General features: G+C 43.6%; 2 protein-coding genes across 2 annotated transcripts; one reads left to right on the plus strand and one right to left on the minus strand.

Moving 5' to 3' along the window:
- The first annotated feature begins 383 nt into the window (after window positions 1-383).
- Window positions 384-22,798, plus strand: LOC143512977 (chymotrypsin-like elastase family member 2A). The gene is made up of 12 exons (XM_077003855.1): window positions 384-635; window positions 13,481-13,595; window positions 13,768-13,958; window positions 18,138-18,272; window positions 19,226-19,344; window positions 20,470-20,558; window positions 20,691-20,788; window positions 21,346-21,468; window positions 21,747-21,883; window positions 22,057-22,202; window positions 22,439-22,591; window positions 22,726-22,798. The coding sequence occupies exons 2-12, from the start codon at window positions 13,530-13,532 to the stop codon at window positions 22,741-22,743; spliced, it is 1,275 nt and encodes a 424-aa protein (XP_076859970.1). The 5' UTR covers window positions 384-635; window positions 13,481-13,529; the 3' UTR covers window positions 22,744-22,798.
- On the minus strand, window positions 730-11,072 carry fhad1 (forkhead-associated (FHA) phosphopeptide binding domain 1). The gene is made up of 14 exons (XM_077003852.1): window positions 10,574-11,072; window positions 10,126-10,374; window positions 9,861-9,972; window positions 9,463-9,556; window positions 8,367-8,473; window positions 8,040-8,199; window positions 7,830-7,920; window positions 7,142-7,292; window positions 6,640-6,725; window positions 6,393-6,488; window positions 5,351-5,577; window positions 5,006-5,153; window positions 3,360-3,440; window positions 730-2,190 (listed from the first exon to the last, which is right to left on the minus strand). Exons 1-14 carry the CDS (start codon window positions 10,658-10,660, stop codon window positions 2,080-2,082), a joined length of 1,800 nt encoding a protein of 599 aa, XP_076859967.1. The 5' UTR covers window positions 10,661-11,072; the 3' UTR covers window positions 730-2,079.
- Window positions 22,799-23,497: the final 699 nt, after the last annotated feature.

Raw genomic sequence — 23,497 nt, forward strand, 5'->3', positions numbered from 1 at the left:
ATGAATCCGCATCAAAGGCAGTGAGAAAAAAATCCACACCAGCGAAATCTGCATATATTATTTTATATGATTTTAACTTTGGCTAAAACGCTAACTGTTAATATGCAAAATGTATTACACAGATAAGTGCTGTGTGATTTGCATTTAACCACAGAATGAACGGTAGGCTACAAAGTGCAAAACAGTGTACCTAGCGTAACACACACTCACGTAAGGACCTCCCACCTCGCTACATATACAAAGAGGACTTTGGATAATCTGAGGTTCAGAATTTATGCCCATGCATGCGAATGTTGGCATTGTGTGTGTGTGTGTGTGTGTGAGCAGCATACAGTTGGAGGATAAAAGGAGCTGAATGAGTAAGATGAGCAGCTGAGGCTGATTCGTGACTCACGGGATCCCGGGTATACACACACACACACACACACACACACACACACACACACACACACACACACACACACACACTATCGTGGAAGGGGAGGGGCCGTGAAGACGCAGAACTACCTGCATCTATCCATATTAGGGAAAAGACAGAATGAAATGTGATTACTCCACACAGAGAAGGTGGCGCGCGCACCCACCATCATCAATATACGTCTTCGGCCAGCGATGACAGCACTGTTTGACTGAAAGTAAGTATACCCACTAAAAGATAAATCATGTTCATCTTCATTGTGTTTCGCTGCAGCTCTCAGTACATATTATTTATACTGGACAAAAAGCAAAAAAAAAAAACCTCTCCAAACTGTCATGACGCTGACTGGCTACAGACCTGGGGCAAATATAAAACCCGTAACTGCCATCTGCTTTCCTTCTCATACTGAGCAATGTGGGTTCCTGACTATAGACACTGATCTTAACAATTACGCACATTATATCACGTCTACGAAACGTTGGACGAGAGCAAAAGACTAAACACGTTTGCGTTGCTTTTTACTGGATAAACAGTAACGATTTATGTTCAAGGAATGCAATAACATTTCACAAACCATCGGCCAAACACACGACACACGCAGCAGTCCGTACACCGCTGATCTAGACCATTCTGTTGCGCTTTCAGTCCCTTTATGCTGTGGTGTGGCAGGCCTCTCTGTGGGCATTTGCAACATGTTATCACAGAGAACAAAAATGATGATTCACTCATCACGACCAACACCTCCCTCCTTTCTGTAGTGTGAGAGAGAAAGAAAAATGGAGCAGGAAAATAAATACACATGCGGGTCACCACAAAGGAGAAAAGAAGAAAAATCTAGCAGAGAACGAGAGAAAGGGGAGTTCGAGCAGAGACAGACTGTTTTAAACTGCTTTGATTTAATATATAATGTGAATGTTTGTTCTTGGAGATAAACACAATATTTGAAGACAAAAGTGTATCTTTTGTAAAAACTGCTGAAATTGCAATACAATAACTCGTAGTAACACGCAATTTAACAGCAGCCTGCACATATAAAATGGAATGGGACACACCAGACAGGTTTTGAACCATGGTATCCAACCATACATGCTCTAAGGGCACTTCTTGTGGGAACACCGATGTGTGAGGAGAAGAGAATGCTTGCTGTGAAGCTTGGCAGGGCCACACTGGGATTCCAGAGCTGTGAGTCATCGTAATAGTGTGGCCACTTGTGATAGAGCACCAGCAGCACAAGATATCCTTCACAGTTAGCAACACAGCCTGACACAGTGTAACTGCAACAAAGTGTGGTGTGTGTGTGTGTGTGTGTGGATGCAAGTGTGTGTGAGTATAAGATTAGGAACAGATCATTAGCCTTCCGACAGCTGGTGCGGACTGGTTTTGATTCTGGGCTCTGACTACAAGCTGCAGATTTTTAATTAGCAAATTTCATCCCTGTACTCAAAATGTGCAGTTATATTTAAAACAGACCTATTTAAAAATCCACACCTGTTATAAGTGCTGAGACAAGTATAGTAAGTGGTTATCATCCCAGAATAACGTCTCATAAAGTTATAATGCATAACCCGCTGCAGGAAGTACAGCCCGATCTTTTGGCAAAGCAGAGATGCGTAGAACTGCATTGGTCGGGTGACGCAGGAGCCCAGTGGGTTTGGACAAGCTCAGTGTTCTGCTACTGGGGCGGCAGGCTGGTGAGTGGAGATCGCCCGCTGCCTCCTCACAACGCCCGTCTCTTCCTCTCTCTTCCTCCTTGGTCGTTTCAGCAGGGCGGCCTGTGGACGAGCCCGCAGATGATCATATTTCACGCACACCCCCCATTCATATATATATATACACACACACACGCATGTACACACACAAACACACATTTCAATATCAGACGCCATCACCAAGCACAAAAATAAAATTAATTGAGAAAAAAAACCCTAAGGGAAAAGAAAATGAGCAGTGAAGTAATGAGCTTGAGAAAACAGAGCCATAAAAAACCACATTAAGGGCAAATAAATGAAGGGGTGCACTGTTGTAAAATCTATTAATTATATAGCAGTAGGTGGTACACAATAACAAACTCCAGTCAACCCAGCCTGAGGGAGGCTGTACAGAAGCAGACACGATGCCTCTACATTACACACACACACACACACAGAGTTCGTGGACACGGCTGAGCACAGCACAGTGTAAGTGGAAGCTCGGAGCCCTATTTTCCAAAAGCATGCTTTTGTGTGCTCTACCATGTAATGATGATCTTTCTGTTATGATACCTTTGGGACACCCAGCCCTGGACATTTACAGTGAGAGAGTACAATACTGTATGTGAATTATTCATTAAGGTAGGAAAATAATTGATCTCAGTTGTCAAATGAGCTTAATGTGGCTGAAAGATGCATTCAGCACTGTAGTTGTTGACCAGTAGCTCCTGATGTGTAGTTAAAACAAAGACCTGTTACCACAAATAAGAGTGTGGCAGGACAATAACATACACAGCATCTTGAGGAAATAGGAGAAAGACTCGGCTACAGAAGAAATATCAACAGCCTTTTACTAAAACATGCAAAAGTGATAACCCAAAATGATCTCAAAAGATTCAAGTTTTGAATTACCTAAATCTATGCCAAGATTTTTAACATCTGGAACTAATATCTCATTGAAGTTACATAGCTCAATGGCATGGCCAAGGACAGATGTTGGGTGGACCATAACCATGTGGGATAGAGGGAGAAAGGGAGGGAGAAAGAGCGAGAGTGAGTGAGTGAGAGAGAGAGAGAGAGAGAGAGAGAGAGACTGCAGCTGGATAAAAGGTACACAAAAGCTTGACTTGGCAAAGGTCATATTCAAGTCACGTTATCACATCTGATCTGAAGTCAGGTTTGTGGTCAAGGGAATCATCCAGTGTATCCATGGAGCTGGCTCAAGACCAGTCGTACTGTCTCATTGAACTCACCTTGTAAGAGCTCTCATTTGGTACACAGTTGTGATGGCCCACTTGTTTACTCCTCTCCTCTGTTCTCTCCTTATTCAGAGTCTGAAAAAGAACCTTGATTACTAAACGCAGTTAGAGAAAGAGAGAGTGAGACACACACACACAAATAAACATACACGAGAGAGAGAGAGAGAATGGGTCCTCTGAGCTTTTTAGCCCAGCTAAAATAATATATTTTGAGGTTTGCCATTTTCTCTAAGAAATGTCTCTAAGAAATGATTGGTCATGTTGGACAAGAGATTGGAGTATGGCTCTTCCCTTCTGATGTAATATGCTGCTTATGTATGGAAAAATCTATGCAGTGATGTACTAGTTATCTTTAATAAAAAATTTATCGTATTATTAATCACTAGCTGTTGCTGTGGAAGACAATTCAGTTATGTCACTAATGATTTTGAAATGGATTAAGCAGAGTCAATCTAAGAAGAAAAAAACAAACAAACAAAAATGACTGACTGACAAATCATGCATTGCAAAGCAATGACAATTCTTGGAAATACAGAACATGAGCCTGGACCCAGTACTATCCATGCGTTAAGGGGAAAGCAGTGCTGTATTAACCTGTTGTCTTGTATTCAGTTAGTCTGCACATTATGTTGTAGACCAACATATGCAAATGGTAGAATGTGTTTTTAATTGGTAATCAGTGAAAACCGAAGCTTACTGTACCGGAGTCTTGTTTTCTCTGTAACAGTGCTACAACAATCGAACAATAAAAGTAAGCTTTACAATTAAGGTTTTTTTTTAGCCATGCAGTGACCTTCAAAAGCACTTGCAGTTTAAAACCTGGCGACGCCATTTCCTGGATGTTAAATGAGGTCAGCTTTACACTCATTTTACTGTACAGTATTGTGCACCCAACCGAAAGGGAACAAGTATATAAGGCAAGTATAATACAGGCTACTCTTTGTCCTTTAATAACCTCCCCCTTCTTCTCTGTCTCTCCAGAAACCTAATCAAACACTGACACCAACGTCCTGTCACTGAGCTGCTATTATTCAGACATGACTTGCCAATCACCTGCATGCATTTGTGAGGTGGCGTTCATAGTATGAAAGGGAAACAGCAAAATGACTAATCAAACTAAAATGGATCCCAGCAGATTCAGATCTCCAAGTCTCTTTTAAATCCTGAAAAAGCGATGTTTTTCTTCCTGATTTTTACATTCGGTTTAGGCTTCGCGAATGCTCTGCTTGTCTCTGCCTGAAGCGGTGGAGCTTCACTGAGACGCAGCGGGCACAAAGCCAGAGCACAACGCCTGTCCTCAAGGCCTTGTCATTCTTTGCTGGGGCACCTACGATAGAGATCTTACAGCTCTTCAGCGGAGCCTCGGTGGTGTTTTTGGGCTAGTGTGCTGAATAATGCAGGCGCCGAGCCGGAGCTTCTGTCTGTGAGCAGCCAGGCTGCCTTTTAACTTTGGGACACGGCCAGTTCATTGTTCCCACTCAACCTGCTTTTACTCTGTCCGTCTACCTGAATACCCGTCTGCTTCTGTGTCTGTGTCTGTCTGAGACGTGGGAACCATTTCGAGCTCTCCGTCTTTCCATGCTGTGGATCCGACGTGAGCCCTAACCCCTTCGGTGCGCAGCGACTGCGTGTCCCGTTACCTTGCGGTCGCCGTGCCGTTCCTGGTCCCGCCGCAGCTCGGCACGAGCGTCCTGCAGGGCCTGCCGGAGCTCGTCGCTGTCTTGCTTCAGGGTGTCCAGCTCGGTCTGCAGCTTGGCCTGCAGTTGCTGGCCCTCATCACGGCTCTCCCTGGGGGAGCAAGAGGATGAGAGAAAAAGAGAAAAAGAGAGAGAGAGAGAGAAATAACAAATAAGCTTGTGTTCATATTATTTGAGAGAACATGCACCTCTGCTGTTGTGTGTGTGCGTGTGTGTGTGTGTGTGTGTGTGTGTGTGTGTGCAGTAGTGTATGTGTGTCTGTTTGCCCTGTCTACTTGATTTGCGTACCTGAGTGTTTGTATCTCCCTCTGTTGCTCCTGGAGAAGCAGGTCTTTGTCCCGGTTCTGGCTGTTCTGCAGAGCCAGCCGGATCCGGAACACCTCCAGGTCCTCCTGTCGAAGGGAGGCCAGCCGCTCTCTTTCCCCAGGCGGGAGGTGCTTCAGCGGGACACATCCTGAAAGCTGCCCCTCATTCAGCTCCAGGGCTTCACACAGTGCCCGTGCCAGATCCATATACTGAATAAAGTAACCCAGTATTGTGCCAAAGTGAGCTTACTGGGTGTGATGGTTTTGGGCAGCATTTATATTAATCTCACTGTTGGCTCAGACATTTGCTTGGATGGTTGCGTCTGTTGAGCAATTTCTCTGTAAATTGCTATCTGTCAGGTCCAAGCTAATTTGGGTGAATCTGTAGTGAGCAATTTGTCACACCATAGTCTCCTCATTAGGTGAGTCCATGGGGCAACGAAGGATTAAGCTGCCTTTCAAAGATGTAAAACCACCAGTTTATTAAGATATGAGTCTGGATTATATATAGCCATAGACGTCATGGCTATGAACACAGACTACTTTACAGTAATGTAACCCTGAAGTGTTATATAATGAGACAATAGCCTCAGCCAGCAGTCATGCCCAGTGGACAATTCACCTTACACACCAGAACTGCTGACACGCTCAAAGTTTTAACTCAGAATTCCTTAAATAGTGCAACAGCTCTGTACTTGTTTTCTGCTTTACAGTTTGTGAGGTGAGCAGCCCAACTCCCCACCCCCTACTCCACCACCACTGAAACCAGCGTGAGGTGGGTGGTTATGACCGACTGGTGGAGGCTGAGAGGACTAAGTCATTTAGCTCAGGGACTAAGTTAATAAAGCTCACATTCAAAAATAGCACACAATTTCCTGTAGCACAGAGAGGAAAGATGTTTATGAGCAAGAGCAAGTCGAACACATTGAGATCTGTGTATGTGTTTTAACACATACAGGTCACTTGTGATATGTTTGTGACCTTTTCTTGATGAGATACAGGATTACACACACACACACACGCACCGTATTCTCACTGAGCTCCAGAGTGTCAGACATGTCCAGCCTCGCCATGCGTTCCACTGCAGTCTCCCGCAGGGCCTCTGGAAAGGCAAAGCCACCCTGCAGGAAGCCAACGTGGAGCCTTTACAAACCCAGCACAACTAATGCACCCTGTGCTATACAGCAGCACTTGATAAAGGGCACATGCACGGGCCCACAGTAAAGGTTGCTCTAACGTTAACATGGAGTAAAAGCTCAGCTGTGTTCATACCACAGAGCAGATGGAGCGCTTTTGCATTGCAGCATTCTGAAGCTTTTCATTCTGTCTCGCTGGCTCCCTCTGGTGGGCTAACAGTTCTGCACACATTACAACACAAGAGAGACAAAAAAATTGGGTGTTGAGGAAATTCATATTCTCTGTATTCCATGCTTTCCTTTATATTACGTTTGATCTATGTATGCCCCCTACTTTCAGGTTTACTGCATGGGCCTGTTTGAGTATTTATGTCGTCCCTTATCTTATGGTGCAATATTATTTCTGTGGCGGAACATTCCAAGGTCAGAGCATAACACCCCCAGATGAATCGTGCTAGAAGGTCAGAGGCCTCAGTCATCTACTTCAGTATCTGTCCCCACCCTGTCTCTCCTCCTCCTCTCTCCTTCTTCATAGTTCTCTCTATTCACATGTGACCTCTGTGTAGTTGGGCCTGATGTTAGTTGACTCTAACCCATCATTTTGTGTCATGAAAACTACCATTACAACTGCAACTCACTGCTGGGCCATTTCTGTTCAACAGCTCTGATCCGCTGTTTCATTTCGCTGAGAGTTTCCTTCTGCTGACGGATCATTTCTTCACGGCGACGACCTTTGCACTTTGACCTGTGAACAATTAGATCGCTGGGACTCACCATGACAGCCACATCCTGAAAATGATGAAGAAATTCATTACTCAGCCAGAACATCTGCAGAGCCTTTTGTGCCTGTGCAAGTGTGTGTGTGTGTGTGTGTGTGCACATATTTATTTATTTGTTTGTTTATTTGTAATCTAATCTATCTTCACAGTGCACTTTCACAGAGAGAGTTTGTTCTTGGTTCTGCTGGTGCTACACGGATATTTGTTGGCTCTTGCATGATCTGCGCTGCGCTGATCCGCTTTGGCCTGGCTGTGGTAGTGGCATCATGTCTTTGCTTGTAGGACTGTGAAAGCTTGTTTGGTCTTAAAGAGTCTGAGTGATATGGATCTTGGCTCTGCAGCCTCAGAATCAGTTCAAACCATCTCCAGGTCTACAGAGAATATCAGATCTATTATCTGATTAATGCTGATGCAGCTGGGCTTGTTTTCTACTGAAAAAAATCATTTAGTTCAAATGAAGCTCTATGCTCAGAGACAAGAACTAAATTCTTATTAGAGCTCAGTGCAAGGGGTAGAAGTGGCCCTGACCGGCCGCCTTAGTTCTCACCTTAGTGGGTGGTGTTGTTAGCAGAGAGCGGAGGTGTGTGTAGCCCTGGGCTTGACTCTCATTCAGCTCTCTCCTCTCTCTCTCAGTTTGGCTAGCAGTAACAGAGGAATAGCTCATTTGAGCATTATGAAAACATGGAGGATAAGGCTGGATAAGTATGTGAGTGTGTGTGTGTGTGTGTGTATGCGACTGGTATTTTGTGCATCATACGTTAACTTCCCGCTCAAAATCTTCAGTTCCTCATCCTTCTGTTGCACCAGTTGCGTGGCCGTGGTTAGCTTCTGTGTGAGCATGCTCAGTTGCATCCTCTGGTCCACCACCAAAGCTCTGTGCGTCTCCAACTCCAGCTTCTGCTGCTCACTCAGCTCCCCTATACACACCCACCACACTTACTTCTCATACAAAGATCTACATGAAATGCTGATCAAAAAGCCTGAAGACTTAAGCATATAGTAAGAAGATTTGATCTGAGCTGCCTTGTTTTTGCTTAAGTCATTTCCTAAGACCATAGAGACATGAGGTCTGGGCGTTAGGCACCTGTGAGGTCAGAGAGTACAGCATGGGCCTGGGCCAGGTCACGACTCAAAGAGGTGATGACCTCACCCTGACTGACCACTTCCTGTTGGGAAGCTCCAAGTGACGACCTGAAAGGGAGTGAGAGAGAGATTCTGTGCCAACCAGGTTATTCCAACCATACGGTCTTAAGCTAGAATGACAAGTGAAATGATTCAGTTTAAAAACAGATGAGTCATTTCGAATTCACTAACAATCATCAGATTGGGTGTAGCCTCATTTGGAAAATAAGAAAACACACCATACAAAGGCACACATACATCCCGCTACACACATCAGAATTGCAGCACTGCTCGTGCTAAAAATATATTAATGTTATATTAATATTAATGTTGCTTTTTGTCTTCTCTCAGCCTCTCTCACAGCCACCAGGCCTTACATAAGTTACTAATTACCGACGCAGCCGAGACAGAACTCGGGCCTGTCAGTGCTTGCCCATCCAGTTCTCTTTGTCTTTGTACAGACAGAGGTCTCCAACACCCCCACAAATGCCTTGATCATTCTCCTGAACTAAATGATGGAATCCAGATAAACAATGCAGATTCCCATTTTACTTGCTATTCCCAGAGAGAACGCTCAAAAATTTTTCATTTTGTGAAAATGCATTTCAAATCTGAATCCAATTATCCTCTAGGACGACATTCTGCAATAGGCATAATTTTAGCAATTTATATGGCTTGAAGATACATGTGCCACAGTATTTACATTCAAATGTCTTTGTTACCTTGCACCAGAAGACTACATACAGGTGGCTGTTTTAGGCCATCAGTGACATTTACATGAATTTACATGAATGACAAGAGCTGCATTATACCAGCTGTATACTCACTCACACCAGTGTAACATCAGTTGCATCATTACCACATCAAAAAAAATCTATTCAGCAGTGATTTTGTGGTCAGAAATTGACCAGTGATGAACGGGGTACATTTTCATTTATGTGTCTGAGAAACTGTACCAGCTGGGTTGTAACCTGTAACGGGACACCCATAAAATGACACAACCATAGCACAAAAAGACAGAAGTGACTAAGAAAGGGTTTGGTTGGGGTTTAGTTTACCTGAGAGACGCCACCGTCTGCTCCAGCTGCTGTACCTCTTTGGGTTGCTCTGGTAAAGCAGTGGGCTGGCCGTCCTGCAGTCTACCGAGTGCATCTAGAGGACATTTGTCAAAAGCGCGTGTGTTCTAACACACATAAGGACGACACTGAGAGTCTCACCAAGTCTGAGCATTAGAGGGTCAGCTGATGTTTTTGTGGCCATGGCAAACAGCTATGTGATCAAGTTATATTGTTTCACAGGAATGATATATTGCCAGAAACTACTCTAAAAATTCTTCCGTACCGAATGGTCTAAATTAAGGTCCAGTGTAAAAGTTCAACATCTTAATAAAAGTGTTACGTGTAAGGTTGTCCAGCTGAGGTTTACCCTGGGCTCCTGGAGGAGGAAAAACTCTCACCTGTGAGGTGCTCGCTTAGCGTCTCTCTCTCCTCCTGCAGCTCCCTCTCTCTCCGCTCAGCCGCGTTCACCCGCTCTTCCAAGGCGACAATGGTGTGAGCGTGCTGCCGAACCTTCGGTTAAATTTCAGTCTTCTCACTTGCACGCATATACTAGTATACCGCACATCACAACTAACCCCGCTGTGCAACACTCGTGAACCACGGGAGTGCGGTGAAAAGTGAAAAACCATGAACAGCATGTGAGGAGCAAAAATCTCCCCTGACCTGCTCCCGGTATTCCTCGATCTCCACCCTGGAGCTCTCCCTCTCGTCCTGCGCTCCTCTCTGCAGGGCCTCCTCCACCCTCCTGATCCACTCTCCCTCTCTGTCCTCCTGCTCCTCCTTCATCCTCGCCTTCTGGCGTTCCTCTCCATCTCTCAGCCTCTCCCTCAGATCTGTTTCTCTCCTCTCCGCCTCCTGCAGTTTGGCTTGCCACACCCCCTCCTGTGTTTCCATGTCCAAACGCAAAGCCACCTGGGAAAACAGAAAAAAATAGATTCTCAATCAAGAAGTCGATTGGATACCTGGAATAACACTCATTTGCGCTTAGGTTGATGACTGGTCCACACTGGACCTGGATGTCTGTGTGCAATGGGTTATCTAGTGGAGACATTCATACCCATAATGAAGTTATTCATACCTTCCCTGGATAAGAAAATAATTTTTCACTCACTTCAGCTTTTCTGGCTGCCTCCAGATCAGTCTCCATTTTCTCTAGTTGCACCTTCACTGTGGTCTCCACCTCAACAACCTGCAACATTGATCAGACCAGAGGAAGTGGGAAATAACCAGATGAACTGAAGCAACTGTGGTTATCATACAGTTTAAATGCCCCTTCCAGTTCCCTGCCCTTCCTGAACTTGAATCTCTGTATATGCTCCTCAGTTCAAATCACAGACCGCACACTTTCACAAGCACTCAACACTATTAGACATAAACAACATTCAGGAGAGGAGAAGTTTACTCTCCGATGCTCAACTACGTACGTCTATTAAAGTGACAACATTGCACAATAGTTTTCATCCTGAGGGCTGTACAAATTTGATATGCTTTGACATGGTGAGTGGACTGGTGTGTGAGTGTGGGAGGGGGTTTATGGGTGTGGGTGTGCATTGCACCTTATTTGTTTGTATCTGTTCCTTTTACTTTCTGCATGTTTCTGAATGAATTCCATATGTTTGCAATGAATTTTTAATAGTGAAGAACATTGATCTGTTTATACTTCACGAGTCTGATAGGACGCTCCTATTGCCTATTGCGTCACCTGGAGTTTCTGCTGCTCTAGTTCCTGTCTCGTGGCCTCCAGTTCGCTCTGCAGTTCATCCGTCCGGCTTTCTCTTGCTTCAAGCTGCTCCGTGACCGCCTGCCATAACGAACGTTAAACCAACATCTGGATGTTCAAATGACAATTCTAAATCTTCATATGGATTCTGAGAGTGCTGAATGAAGAACCTGTTCACACCTTTAGACTCCTGAGTTCTGACTGGACCACTGTGTGCTGCAGGCACAGAGTCTTAATGGCCCCTAAGATTCCTACAACAGCATATGAACAGGTAGAGCATTCAGTGCTGTTGAAATGAGCTCTCACTGTCCCTGGACGCTGGGCTGAGTCCTCGTGCTTTTACCTCCAGTCTTGTCCGACACCTCTACCCCAGCAGCCTGCAGTCTCTCCGCAACGTCCTGTAGCACTGTGTGAAGATTCATTAGTATCGACAGTGTCAGCGTCTGAACCCAGCCGACAGCAGGACACACAATCTCGTCTCGGAGAGCAGATATTTGGCTCTTTATGGAGTCCATCATGAATGCCTGCTCTGCATGACTCTGTGAATAGTATCAAACATATAGATTATAATCAAATAAATACATAGATAATCAAATAAATACATACATATTGCATGTCTTTTCAGGGGTACAGCTGTTTTTATAATACCTATAAAAATAACACTATAAAAAGGTTTATTAAAAATCTGTTATAATAAAAAAAACATCATGTAGGACTTCATAATATAAATGAAATTGAATGATACCTGGCATTCAGACAATCTGGCCTTGAGTTTCTCAGTGTCGACTTCTACCATCCTCTGGTTCTCGCTGTATTCTTGAAGTTTTTGTTCCATCTCCTGCATCCTGGATCTGAACAACTCTTTCCTTTCGGCTAGCTCTGACAAATGTTCTAGCAGCTACATACAAAACCAAAAAAACAATCTGAAGCACATATAAAAAATGATGCATAGATGAATAGATGGATACTTGTATTTTGCAATAAATTAATCTGTGACTTACCTCTTGCTCTGATGCTGTTTCAGATGTTAAGAGCATGCGTTTTATCATCTGTCTGCGCAGGTTCTCAAGCTGAAAAGATAGTCTGAGATTTAGTACTAGCACACCTACTAATACTAAGCAAATCGGCGAAGGCACCTTGAATGAATTTACTACAAAGCAAACAACCCAGGCTCTCCCACCCTTGTGTGTACGTGTCTCTGTTCTGTCTGGGCCCTCTGTTCTTTCTGAAGTGTCTGCTGCTGCAGTACCTTCAGCCTGTCCGCCTCAGTCTGCAGAGAGGCTTTCTCCTATGCCACAGGACACACACACACACACACACACACACACACACAAAAAGTACCTCAGATCAACTCCATCTGACACAGGGTAAGCACACCACGCGAGACTTACTTACGCGAGAAAATACAAGCGGGAGTAGGCCCCATCTGACCACCTGACACGACAGCATCTGTTGCTGTGAATATCTGAACAAACGCTCATGTCTCTGGTGCTACCTGCGTCATCTGTTCCAGTCTGTGTTTGAGGGAGTCCCTCTCTGTATCTCGCATCTTCAGATCTTTCCTGTTCTGGCCCAGGGTCGCCTCCAATTGCAGCACAGCCTGCAGAGAACCCACTTAGTGACCTAAAACAGCGGATGCTTCAAAACTGGTCTTTGCAGGCACGAGCATGGATGTGGACCTTCTTGAGTGCTTCCACCTCCTTTTCCCTGGCTTGAAGCTCCTCCTGACATTTCTCGGTCTCCTTCATCTTTGACAGCTGTGAAGAATCGCATTTAGAGACAATGAGCATGGTCGTGTTTTCTCATGGACAGAAATGCTGAGAGTGAGGAGAGGGGAGAGGGCAGACCTTGGTAGACATGTTGCTGAGCTGAGCGTCCTTGTGTCTTATGTCCTGTCGGAGCCTGTCCACTTCAGCAGCCAGCTTCACCGTCTGCTTCTCCCGAGCAAGCAGGTCCTTCTGCAGGCTGTTCACCAGCGCTGGGAAATGAACAAGGAACCACACCATTGAGGAAGTCAAAAAAACAAAAGAACAGCAGTACAACAACCTCAATGCAGCATTTAACATTTAATAAAATACCACAAATACTACACAGTGCACAGTGGGATGTGCTTTAAGTGAAAAAAGATCAGGGGGAACCTGTTTGCTATAGTCTGAAATCAGATTCAAAGGAAAATGCAGTGCAGGAAGATGGGAAAAGGTTTATGGGAAGAAGTTTGGGGGAAGGGGTGCATGGGTGGAGGTGCATGACACGCCTCCGACATGCTCCACCTGTAGACGTGGTGCTTTCACCCTTCAGGTTATTGAGCTGGGCACGAAGTCTGCTGATGCTCTGATCTCTGTCTGCTATGGCCCGCTGGACAAGCTCACCCGAACTCCTCTGCATCTCCAGCATCTACACACATCATACACAGGTACAGTAAGTACATACAAGTCCATAATTGAAATAAAGCAGAGGAAAGTTAAACACAAATGATGACAGTAGATATGAGTAGACTTCATTATCAGAAAGAAAGGGCTCTAAACCTGCACCTGGTCCTTTAGCTGCTGTAACTCCCTTTTCTTCTCCTGGATGTCTTTGGCCAGGCCCTGCAGTTTGAGTCTGATGTCCGCGTCACTCCGGCCACTCTGAGAGAGCTGCTGTCGGAGCGACGACACCTCCTCCCTCAGAGCCGCAACAACACCCTCGTTTCTCAGAGCATCACCTGCGACTGGACCGTTCAGGTCCTCCCCACAGCCCAGCCAGCACTCTTCCTCCTGGGGAAAAAAATCAGCAGGTGATGGGCAAAGCACACATCAGACCAAGATTCTTCCTTATGTACCAATACTTGATGTTTGATTTTTAGACCCACTTTGTTCTGGAGTAAGTCCTGCATGCTGTGGGAACTGTGCGATGCAGCAAGAGCTCTGACAGAGAGTTCTCTTCCTGAGCCGATTGTACAGCGTCCTACAACGACGAGAGACAGACGCGTTTGTCATTTCTTAATTGATTTTTTTATAGTTTATTCTCTTCGTTCATCTTCCCAAGGACATCACGCGGTCACTGTAGCAGGCTCACAGTAATGGACAGAGGTCTTGAGGTAGAAGAGAGCCGTTACCTGGTCTGTGGATGTGGCCCCTGAGTTCGGCTACCTTTGGGACTGAGCTGGTCCCTTTAGCTCCTGCGCTTGCCGGCCGGGGCCTGAAGGGGGGGTGAGGGGTTACGGGAGGGGTGCGTGCTCGACTTCTTGCTCCAGCTTGGGGTGCAGCAGAGTGGGCAGGTAGAACAGGGAGCTGAGTGAACACAGGAAAGTGAGTGTGATCTGGAGAGAGAGGTTTTAAAACAACAGCACTGACAAAGGCAAAAACAATGCCGACCATGAAGAAACAAAGCAACACTGCAAGACAAAAAGCTAGTAGGCTGCTCCTTTCCTCTTGTTTGCATTCTGGTATGTCGTAGATCTTACTGCATCTGAAGTGTCCATTAAGAGCTGATAAGATGAGCCTCCATAGCCAAAATGAAGCTCGTCTCCTGGCGTAAGGCGCACTGCAGCGTTGTGTATGCGACAGTCATTGACGTAGGTGCCATGGACAGAGTTCAGGTCACTCAGGACGTAGCAGGTCTCAGCCTCGTTCCATTCGATGGTAGCATGGTGCTCATCCACACCACCGTTCTGTTGGGAAAAATAACAAAACCAACATAGATTGGGGGAAATTTGGAAAAATCCACGTATTGACAAAACATTAATAATGTATAGTAACTCATTTAAGCTAGATGAATAGCTAACTTTGGTATACTTTGGACAAGTGGTGTCATGACAATTAACTTGAAAATGTTGAGATTAAAACCTCTCAAAACAGCAAAAGATCATTAGGTTACCAGCAGACAGAGATGAGAATCCTTGTGTCTTCCCACTGTAGTGCGTTTGGGTTGGAGTTTAACTATCCATTTTGAAGTTGAAGTAAGATAACCCCTCATTTCAACCTTCTCAGAAAAAAAGTTGAAAACGATATTAATACGCACAGGACTAGTATGGGACACTATTCCACAAAATGTCAAGCAGGAGAGCTACTCCGTCAAATAAAGTGTTTGATATGCACAGTATTTACGAAGTAGGCCTACTAAATATGTTTTATCTTAGACTTTTGTAAAGTTATCTTGCTTACCATGCAGATAGGACGCACGCTAATGTCAGAGATGAAAACGTAGCTAATAACAGCTTAATGTTACATATCTCCTATTTATTTCAATGCATTAACGTCTGCTCGGCACAAGTGATCTTTACATATCGCAATTATTATGCAAATTAATATCCCTCGAGGAAAAATCAGGAGCGGATATGCGCAGTAGCTCTTTCAGTATCTCGGGAGTATCCTGCTGTCACGAGACGGGCTGTATACGAGCGTCATGGTAACGGTTTAGAAAGCGCCGCCCTCACCACAGTGTCTCGTTGCCGTTGTGTTGGGTGTTGTGGCAGGAGACTCAAACATGTTTTAGTCTAGTTCTATCGCTTCACCCGCTTTTTCTGCTATCGCTTCACCCGCTTTTTCTGCTGACACTGGCACCCACTCAAGTGAAATGTCTTTGTCAAAAAAGAGAAAAGTGGGCACAAGAGTGTCGGATTTTTCAAGAAAAATAGAACGTTCATGTGTTCAAAATTGCTTCCCAGATGTGGAAAATGTCACTGTGACAGTGTCAGTTTTTATGCATAATGCACTAAATTAAATGTTTAACTGAGTAAAAGTGTTGTTGAAATTGCATACTTTTCTTAAAAACTAAAATGTAAAAGTAAAAAGTTGTTCATAAATATATTTAGTAAAAGGACAATTCATTTCTTATAAAGATTTTTATAATTTACTTCTTTGCACTAATACAAAGAACCAAAAGTGGAGTTATTTTCCATGTAATTTTAGAATGAGTTTACTGGCCTGGCCCCCTTGAGATCCGATTAAGTTTTATGCGGCCCCCAGACCAAAATGTGTTTGACAACCTTGTGTCATGGTATTGCGTTGCAATCGCTCCTCTGCATCTGTTTGTCCAGTGACTGACATTTGGGAAAATTAATCTACCAATCCACGATGGTATAAAGTCTACTGTAGGATTATAGGGAGGTCAGTAATCTCGGATAATTGTGCTAAAGAATGTGTGATGTGGTAAGCAAAAGATGATAGAAAAATCAAGAATGAAGCTGGGCTGGTGGTGAGTCAACTTAGAGGGTTCAACACCAATAACCAGCCATAGAGTCTTGCAAAAGTCTCCAATAACTGTATTCAGAGTCAATGTACGAGCTGATGTCTAGTGAGCATTCATGTCAAAGACGTAGAATTAGCATGGACGGAAGTGAAGCATCCCCACTAGTATCCAGGGTAGCATGGACATAAGTGACAGGGGTCTTCACGGTCTCCACCTACGCCCACCCACTCTGCAGCTTGCTTCTCCCAAAACACCTGGTGATTTCAGAGCAACCAAACCCAGAGCTCCTTATTGACTCACTTGACTTTTGATTTGCATATTTGAGTGAGGTTATCCCTCTTCTCTGGTGACTCTTCACATGTGTATCTGTCCCTGTAGCTACCTCCCTCTGTCCTAACATGTCCCCACACGTTTTGAACGAAACCATCATTTAAAAAAACAATAAAAACCACACAGATTTTTGATGACCTCTTTTATTAATTTTACGTTTTCTTCACACTATGCTTCAATTTGTGGTCATCACCTAGAAAAGATGTAAAAAGAGTTACCACCTGATTCTTAATATGGTTTGTATGCTGTGTAGAAACTGCAATACATAGGAGAGCGTAATTTTTAAAAGTGTATGGTATCAAATGACGTGTAGACTGGTGGCACTCACATTGTTGATCCAGGATATATAGGAGGCAACACGAGTGAAAACAGAGGGCTTCTTGGGGTAGTTGCAGCCCATGCTGGAGCCGAAGCTCACCACCCCTTGAACATCCCAGATGCCATCAGCGTTCTTGCAGTTCAGTGGGCCACCAGAGTCCCCCTGTACCAGATCATGCAAACACATGTCAGCAAACCGCAATGTGTCAATAGAGAATAATGCATACAACATTTGGCCTGCAAATAACAGATAGAAGGATTCCACTTACGTTACCACTTAAAAATATAAAATGTGGAAATATCAATTTAGAAATAATGATTCTAATTATTTAATTCAATATAACAATCAGGTGTAAGGCAATTATTAAATCAGGATCTGATTAGACAAGAGTCATGCATGTTACTGTAAAGAATTTGTAAAAGAACAGCAATATCAAGCACTTACATTGCAGCTGGCGAGCTGGCCATCCCCTCCAGCACACACCATTTTGTCAGTGACCAGACTTCCCCACCAATCAGGCTGGGAGCAGATCTGGTGGTCAACCACAGGGAGCAGGGCCTGCTGTAGGATGTCAGCAGTGGGTCCTCCGGCTGGACAGACACGTGTGATAATGAGATAGAGACAGAGGCAGAGAGTAAGAGAAAAAAAAAACATAGGGACATTTTTTCCAAAGCAGAGTAGGAAGTTGCTATCAGGAGTGTACAGTATTAAAACACAGCAATGAAAACACAAGAACCTTATATAATATTAGGATAGCTATTATTCTATGGCTACTCACTCCACAGACGGCCCCAACCAGTGACGTAGCAGGGGGTGGCATTAGGCAGGACCTGCCCAGACCTGGGCAGACACGCAGGCTTAATGGCGTCTGAAATCTGCACAGGAGTCTGCAGCTTGATCAAAGCAATGTCGTTGCTGAAATGTGCACACAAAACCACACACACAAACGTTTTAAGATAACGACACTTCCATATGATATATTAAAATGCAAGTAAAACACATTCATATTTTGAATACTAAAAGCCATTTCATTCAGTGACATTGTTAGTCTGTGTTTTACTGAAATGTAATCAATTATTTAAAGTGAGTGGACAATCAGTTGAAATCTGAGTTCCCCCTGACCCATTCCTTCAGGCTCAGTGAGAAGGGAATTAGCAGAGGTACCAACCGGATCCTGGCAGAGTCCCACAGCTCATGGACGATGATCTTAGCAGGAGCGATGGCGATGGAGCCCACCTCGTTGGCGGTGTTCATGCTGTGTTTGCCCAGGTACACTCTGTAGGTGCGACTGCTGCTGGCCCAAGAGCATTATATAAGGTTCAGCTCCTCAGTATGTTTATCTGATATATACCGAATATCAAATGGCAGTTCTTGTGTCTATGTGTCTGTGTGCATGTATGCTTCTTCACTTGATTGTTTAATTGAACTTTCTCTCTCACTTTCTATATCACTCTCCTTCTCTCTCTCTCTCTCTCTCTCTCTCTCTCTCTCTCTCTCTCTCTCTCTCTCTCTTAAACACACATGTAATTAAACAAAGAACTGAAGATTTTCAAGTCTCCCACCTGATACAGTGAGCAGCAGTCAGAACCCACTGGTCTGAGATCAGTGTGCCTCCACAGGTGTGGTAGTAGCTGCTGCCACTTTTGTACTGCAGAGATACCTGAAATATGGAGGAGGAACTAGCCCTTATTTAATGGTCACCATCTATATTTCTATATTTTTTGAAAGCCTGAGATGCTGTATAATATGTTATACTATATAATATATACTATAATACTATGCAAAGAAGTAACAAAAGATTGGCTACAGTTTGTAATTTCACAATTATTAACTACACATATAAGGTGGATGTGCCTTACTTGGCCTAAGTACTGTTACAGTAGGTGTAGGTAAGGTTGGTGTTCCTAAAACGTGCTTATTTACATACATATAGTACGTATGCAATGAAATGATCACCATTGCTCTAATGAACACATCAAACTTTGCCTGGTGATTTCAGAATGAAAGATCATCAATAATATTGAAGTTTCATAAACCAAGAAAGATGACCATGGAAGAAGAATAACCTAATGATACCTAATGTTTGATCCTTACAGTAATACTCAGTTTGAAAATTGGTTTTAAAACATTATTTAAACAAATACTAAAAAAAAAACTACATGCATTATGGTCAATCCTAGTCCATTGTCTATCGTGTAAAACAGATTCTAATATGTGTGTAGTAGTAAAGCTGAAATATTGAAGTATCGATGGGAGGACGTGCAGCTCCATCACCTGCCACGGCCAGCTGTGGGGTCTGACATCATCACCTCCAACCACCCTGCTCAACACGGGTGGGAAGGTAGGCAGCCCACATCCATAGGCTGGTCCAGAAACACACACACACACACACACACACACACACACACACACACACACACACACACACACATACACAGGAAGAGAGTCATGTCGAACGAATTAGCTATAAGGGTTGGGAGTATAAAAGCACTTTTTTAAGGGGGGGGGGGGGGGGGGGGTGTAACCAAATGATCATAATCTTCATTGCTTGCTCTCTGCATTGCTTGAAAAAAATAAACTGAAAGAAAAATGTTTAAGGTTAAATATTTTGTGAATTGTTTAACATTAATACGGATATTTGACATAGAGCAATGCTTCTCTTACCGCCAGCAATGAACAAAGCCAAGATCACAAGCTTCATGGTTACTCTAGTAACTGGTGCCATTTCACACCTTATATAGCTGTAAAGAAAACCCACCTACTGTTCTTTAACCGCTCCAACCCCATCCTCCAAACCCCACCCACATGGAGTTTAACCTTCTAGATAAATCCCAAAATACTTGTTATCTCAATACCTGTAACCTTACCCTGTGAATTTCACAGGTGACATCAAGTACGTGGCTCAAAATGGCCCAACATATTTTACAAATGTAGATATTTCTAAAACTTTTCTAAGACTTCTAAGGGCACAAAGACAACTGGAACTGCATTAAATGCTGATTAAATGTTTACATTTGTATTTAATGTAGACTCTCAAGCCCAAGCTTAGTGAGACACAGGGGGCTTATGAATGAGCAGATATGAGAAAAGACTATGCCATCAGCAGGTGTTACCTGAGAGCTATGTGTTAATATAGACTGATTAGATACGACTAAAGATACGGTAAAGTACAGCCAAGTCACTTTTGTATGTTTTTCCATACAGCAAAAAAATATTGTCCTGTTTCCAAGAATATTTCAGTTTTTGCCACGTCAGGGGTATTGATCTATATAAACCCCTGAGGAGCATGAAGGAGTACAGACGATACAACCATGATGAGGTTTGTGGTCCTTGCTTTTCTGGTTGCTGGAGGTAAGAATCTGTTTATTCCCTTTGAAATATAAATGCTGAGAACACCATTTTATTATTATTATTATTATCATCATCACCATAGTGATGTTCTAAGAGGGGTTGTTGTCTTGCTCAGCTTACGGGTGTGGTCTGCCCACCTTCCCTCCCGTCGTTAAGAGGGTCGTCGGGGGTGAGGATGCTCGCCCACACAGCTGGCCCTGGCAGGTGAAAAGCACCCTGCATTGGTCACTCTTTCTTTCACTCTCTCTTGCACTCTTTCTACTGCTTACATCCAGCAGGTTTTGAGCTTCTTGTGATGCTACGGCACATTCATCACCGCCTTCTTCAATTTTACAGATTTCCCTCCAGTACAGCAAAAATGACCAATGGGGCCACACCTGTGGAGGAACCCTGATCTCCAGCGAGTGGGTTCTTACTGCTGCCCACTGCATCAAGTAAGCATTGCTTCAGGTCTCGCTGAAGACCATCTTTTGTCACCTTGATCAAGCCTTCTTTTATATTAGTTGAGCCACACCAGATATGAAAATCCCTATTATCTGGAATATGAGTGAAATGTTGGAAAATACTGGATGCATGTGTTGGAAATGTATGTGCTCTAGGCTATCAGGAAGCTCACTCGAATTATTTTTTCTTTGCTTTTCTTTGTTTTCTTTGTTTTGCTTTTCAAAAACTAGCTCATTTTTCATCTCATACACATTACTCTGTAGGTGTGTTAAGAAGTGCTGAAAATACTTTAAAATAGTTCCCAAGGAAGAGTATTCTTACTTTAATAAAATAATGGCACAAGGGAAATAAACTACTCAAGCTTTGAGTTTACTGTAGAATTCCTGTGAAACTTCCTGCTACAAACAATATCTAGAAGCATGTAGAGAAAATTTGAAACACGAAAAGGAACCGCTGACTTGAGAAATATAACTGGGCAAAAAAAAAAAAACTATTTTGAGTACATTACCCATCTCTCAGTTATTACCCATCTCTCGGTTTCCTGCAGCAAAGCAAACACCTACCGAGTTGTGCTGGGCAAACACAACCTGAAGGAGGTTGAGGACGGCTCTCAGGCCATCGCTGCCAGCACCATCGTGGTTCATGAGAAGTGGAGCGCATTCTTCATCCGGTATGTAACATAATGTAAATAATATGTAATGCTGACATATGCATTAATGGGTCTTTTCTTTGTAAATGTACAGGATGTATATCTGTATATGATACTCAAGAAGCATTTCTACATAACAGATGTTATTGGGAGCAGTACTGCGCCCCCCCCCCCTCCCCCCGCAAAAAAAATACATTGAACAAAGTCTCAAACAAATATGAAATTGAACTGAAAATAAATTATTGTTTTGCTATGTGTGTGTGTGTGTGTGTGTGTGTGTGTGTGTGTGTGTGCTAAAGCAATGACATCGCCCTGGTGAAGCTGTCTACTCCTGTTACCTTCACTGACACCATCATGCCTGCTTGTCTTCCCGAGGCTGGTTACATCCTGGCCAATGATGCTCCCTGCTACGTCACTGGATGGGGGCGCATGACGAGTGAGGCTCTGATAGAAGCCTCCTGACAAAGAGTCTAAACACTGTTGGACTGCAAAGTTTTACCTATATATGTTAAAACTTGGTTTATGGTAACTGACACAGGAGGGTGAACGGATGCAGCGGTGTGTTAGTATACTGTATTTCAATACACTTAAAATTATCTCTGTCTCTAGATGGAGGTCCCATTGCTGAAGTCCTGCAGCAGGCTCTGCTCCCTGTGGTTGACCACGCTACCTGCACAAAGCCAGACTGGTGGGGCAGTCAGGTGAAGGACACCATGGTCTGTGCTGGTGGAGACGGCATTGTTTCCGGCTGCAATGTAAGTGCATTTGCAGTGTCTGTGAAATGCGAAATGGCTTGGAATTGCAGTCTTGCTGTATTGTTAAGAAAAACACTTTCACTGAGATTTAGGTTTTCATGACATCTTTAATGGTATGCCCTGAACACATGTGTGTACTTTCCACAAAGGGGGCTCGCAATAGAAAGGGAGTCTAGGAAACAGTTAAAAGTTTTACTTCAGGTGATTTGAATGTCGTATATCTTTGTGTGGTGCAGGGTGATTCTGGCGGTCCCCTGAACTGTAAGAATGATGAGGGTGTCTGGGAGGTCCATGGTATTGTGAGCTTTGGTTCTGGCCTTAGCTGCAACTACCTCAAGAAACCCACAGTCTTCACCCAAGTCAGCTCCTACGTCAGCTGGATCAGCACGGTAAATTCACTGATGCGCTGCTTCTATGAAAACCTTGGCGATGTGACCAAGTTTGTTACCAATATTGTTTGTGATATGTAATTACGATGATATCTATACTGTTTCTGAGTGAGACTTTTGCTCTCTGTTTACAGACCATGGCCAGCAATTAAGGACATGAACTTGATTTTGTTCTGCCTTATGCAATAAAGAATCTGTTGGAAAGTGGCACTGTGGTTGTATATTTATTTTTCGTCCCCAATGATGCAAGTTGCTTAATGCAAGGACATCTATATCAGATCAGTTCAGCATTGCAATTTGTCTGCAATTGCAATTTTAATCTGCAGAATAACATACTAGTTCTCGAACTGTTTTATTGTTTTTTTAAATGTTTTATTCGTCAACAAAGTGCAAATTGTTTATGAAGTTTAACATAAGAACGAGACTACAAGGTACGCTATTTCACTCCTAAAGTAGACTGCAGGCTTAATACATTTCTTATTCCGGAGAGAGACGATGATTTATGCACATGGGGTTTCTTACATGTTGCATACGTTCTGAACGTAGTGCTTTCAGTGTAACTTCACGATCAACGCACAGAAACATTCTACCGTCCGGCACAGTCTTGACGGGTTCAGTCACGCAGAGATATAGCTGGCTGTGTGTTTCTGCAGTGTGTCTTGACAGAAAATTGTGTTGATTATAAAAGTTGCCATGCTTCTCTTTATTGGCAGTTAAAGTTAAATGCAGTAGGCTATACAATCTGGAAAGCTGCTCCAAGGCAGCTTACCGTGTTCTCCAATAAAAAAAATCCACATGAGCTCAAGTAAAGTGCAAATAATTCTACAGTAATAAACAACGTGTGCACAGTTGATTGTGAATATTTAAAATCCGTGATTTGGGAGATAGTTACCAGTCTGTATTAGC

Source organism: Brachyhypopomus gauderio, chromosome 4 (genome assembly GCF_052324685.1).
Source record: "Brachyhypopomus gauderio isolate BG-103 chromosome 4, BGAUD_0.2, whole genome shotgun sequence".
Taxonomy (NCBI): Eukaryota; Metazoa; Chordata; class Actinopteri; order Gymnotiformes; family Hypopomidae; genus Brachyhypopomus; species Brachyhypopomus gauderio.

Excerpts from the sequence above, each read along its gene's own strand:
- fhad1 (XM_077003852.1), bottom strand. The coding sequence starts at position 10,660 with ATGTTGCAGGTTGTTGAGGTGGAGACCACAGTGAAGGTGCAACTAGAG. Across the intron at positions 9,973-10,125 it reads TCGAGGAATACCGGGAGCAG|GTTCGGCAGCACGCTCACAC; the intron begins GTCAGGGGAGAT and ends ATTTAACCGAAG. Across the intron at positions 2,191-3,359 it reads CAAATGAGAGCTCTTACAAG|GCCGCCCTGCTGAAACGACC; the intron begins GTGAGTTCAATG and ends GCTCGTCCACAG.
- LOC143512977 (XM_077003855.1), top strand. The coding sequence starts at position 13,530 with ATGGCCCGCTGGACAAGCTCACCCGAACTCCTCTGCATCTCCAGCATC. Across the intron at positions 13,596-13,767 it reads TCTACACACATCATACACAG|GCCCTGCAGTTTGAGTCTGA; the intron begins GTACAGTAAGTA and ends GTCTTTGGCCAG. Across the intron at positions 20,559-20,690 it reads CACACAGCTGGCCCTGGCAG|ATTTCCCTCCAGTACAGCAA; the intron begins GTGAAAAGCACC and ends TCAATTTTACAG.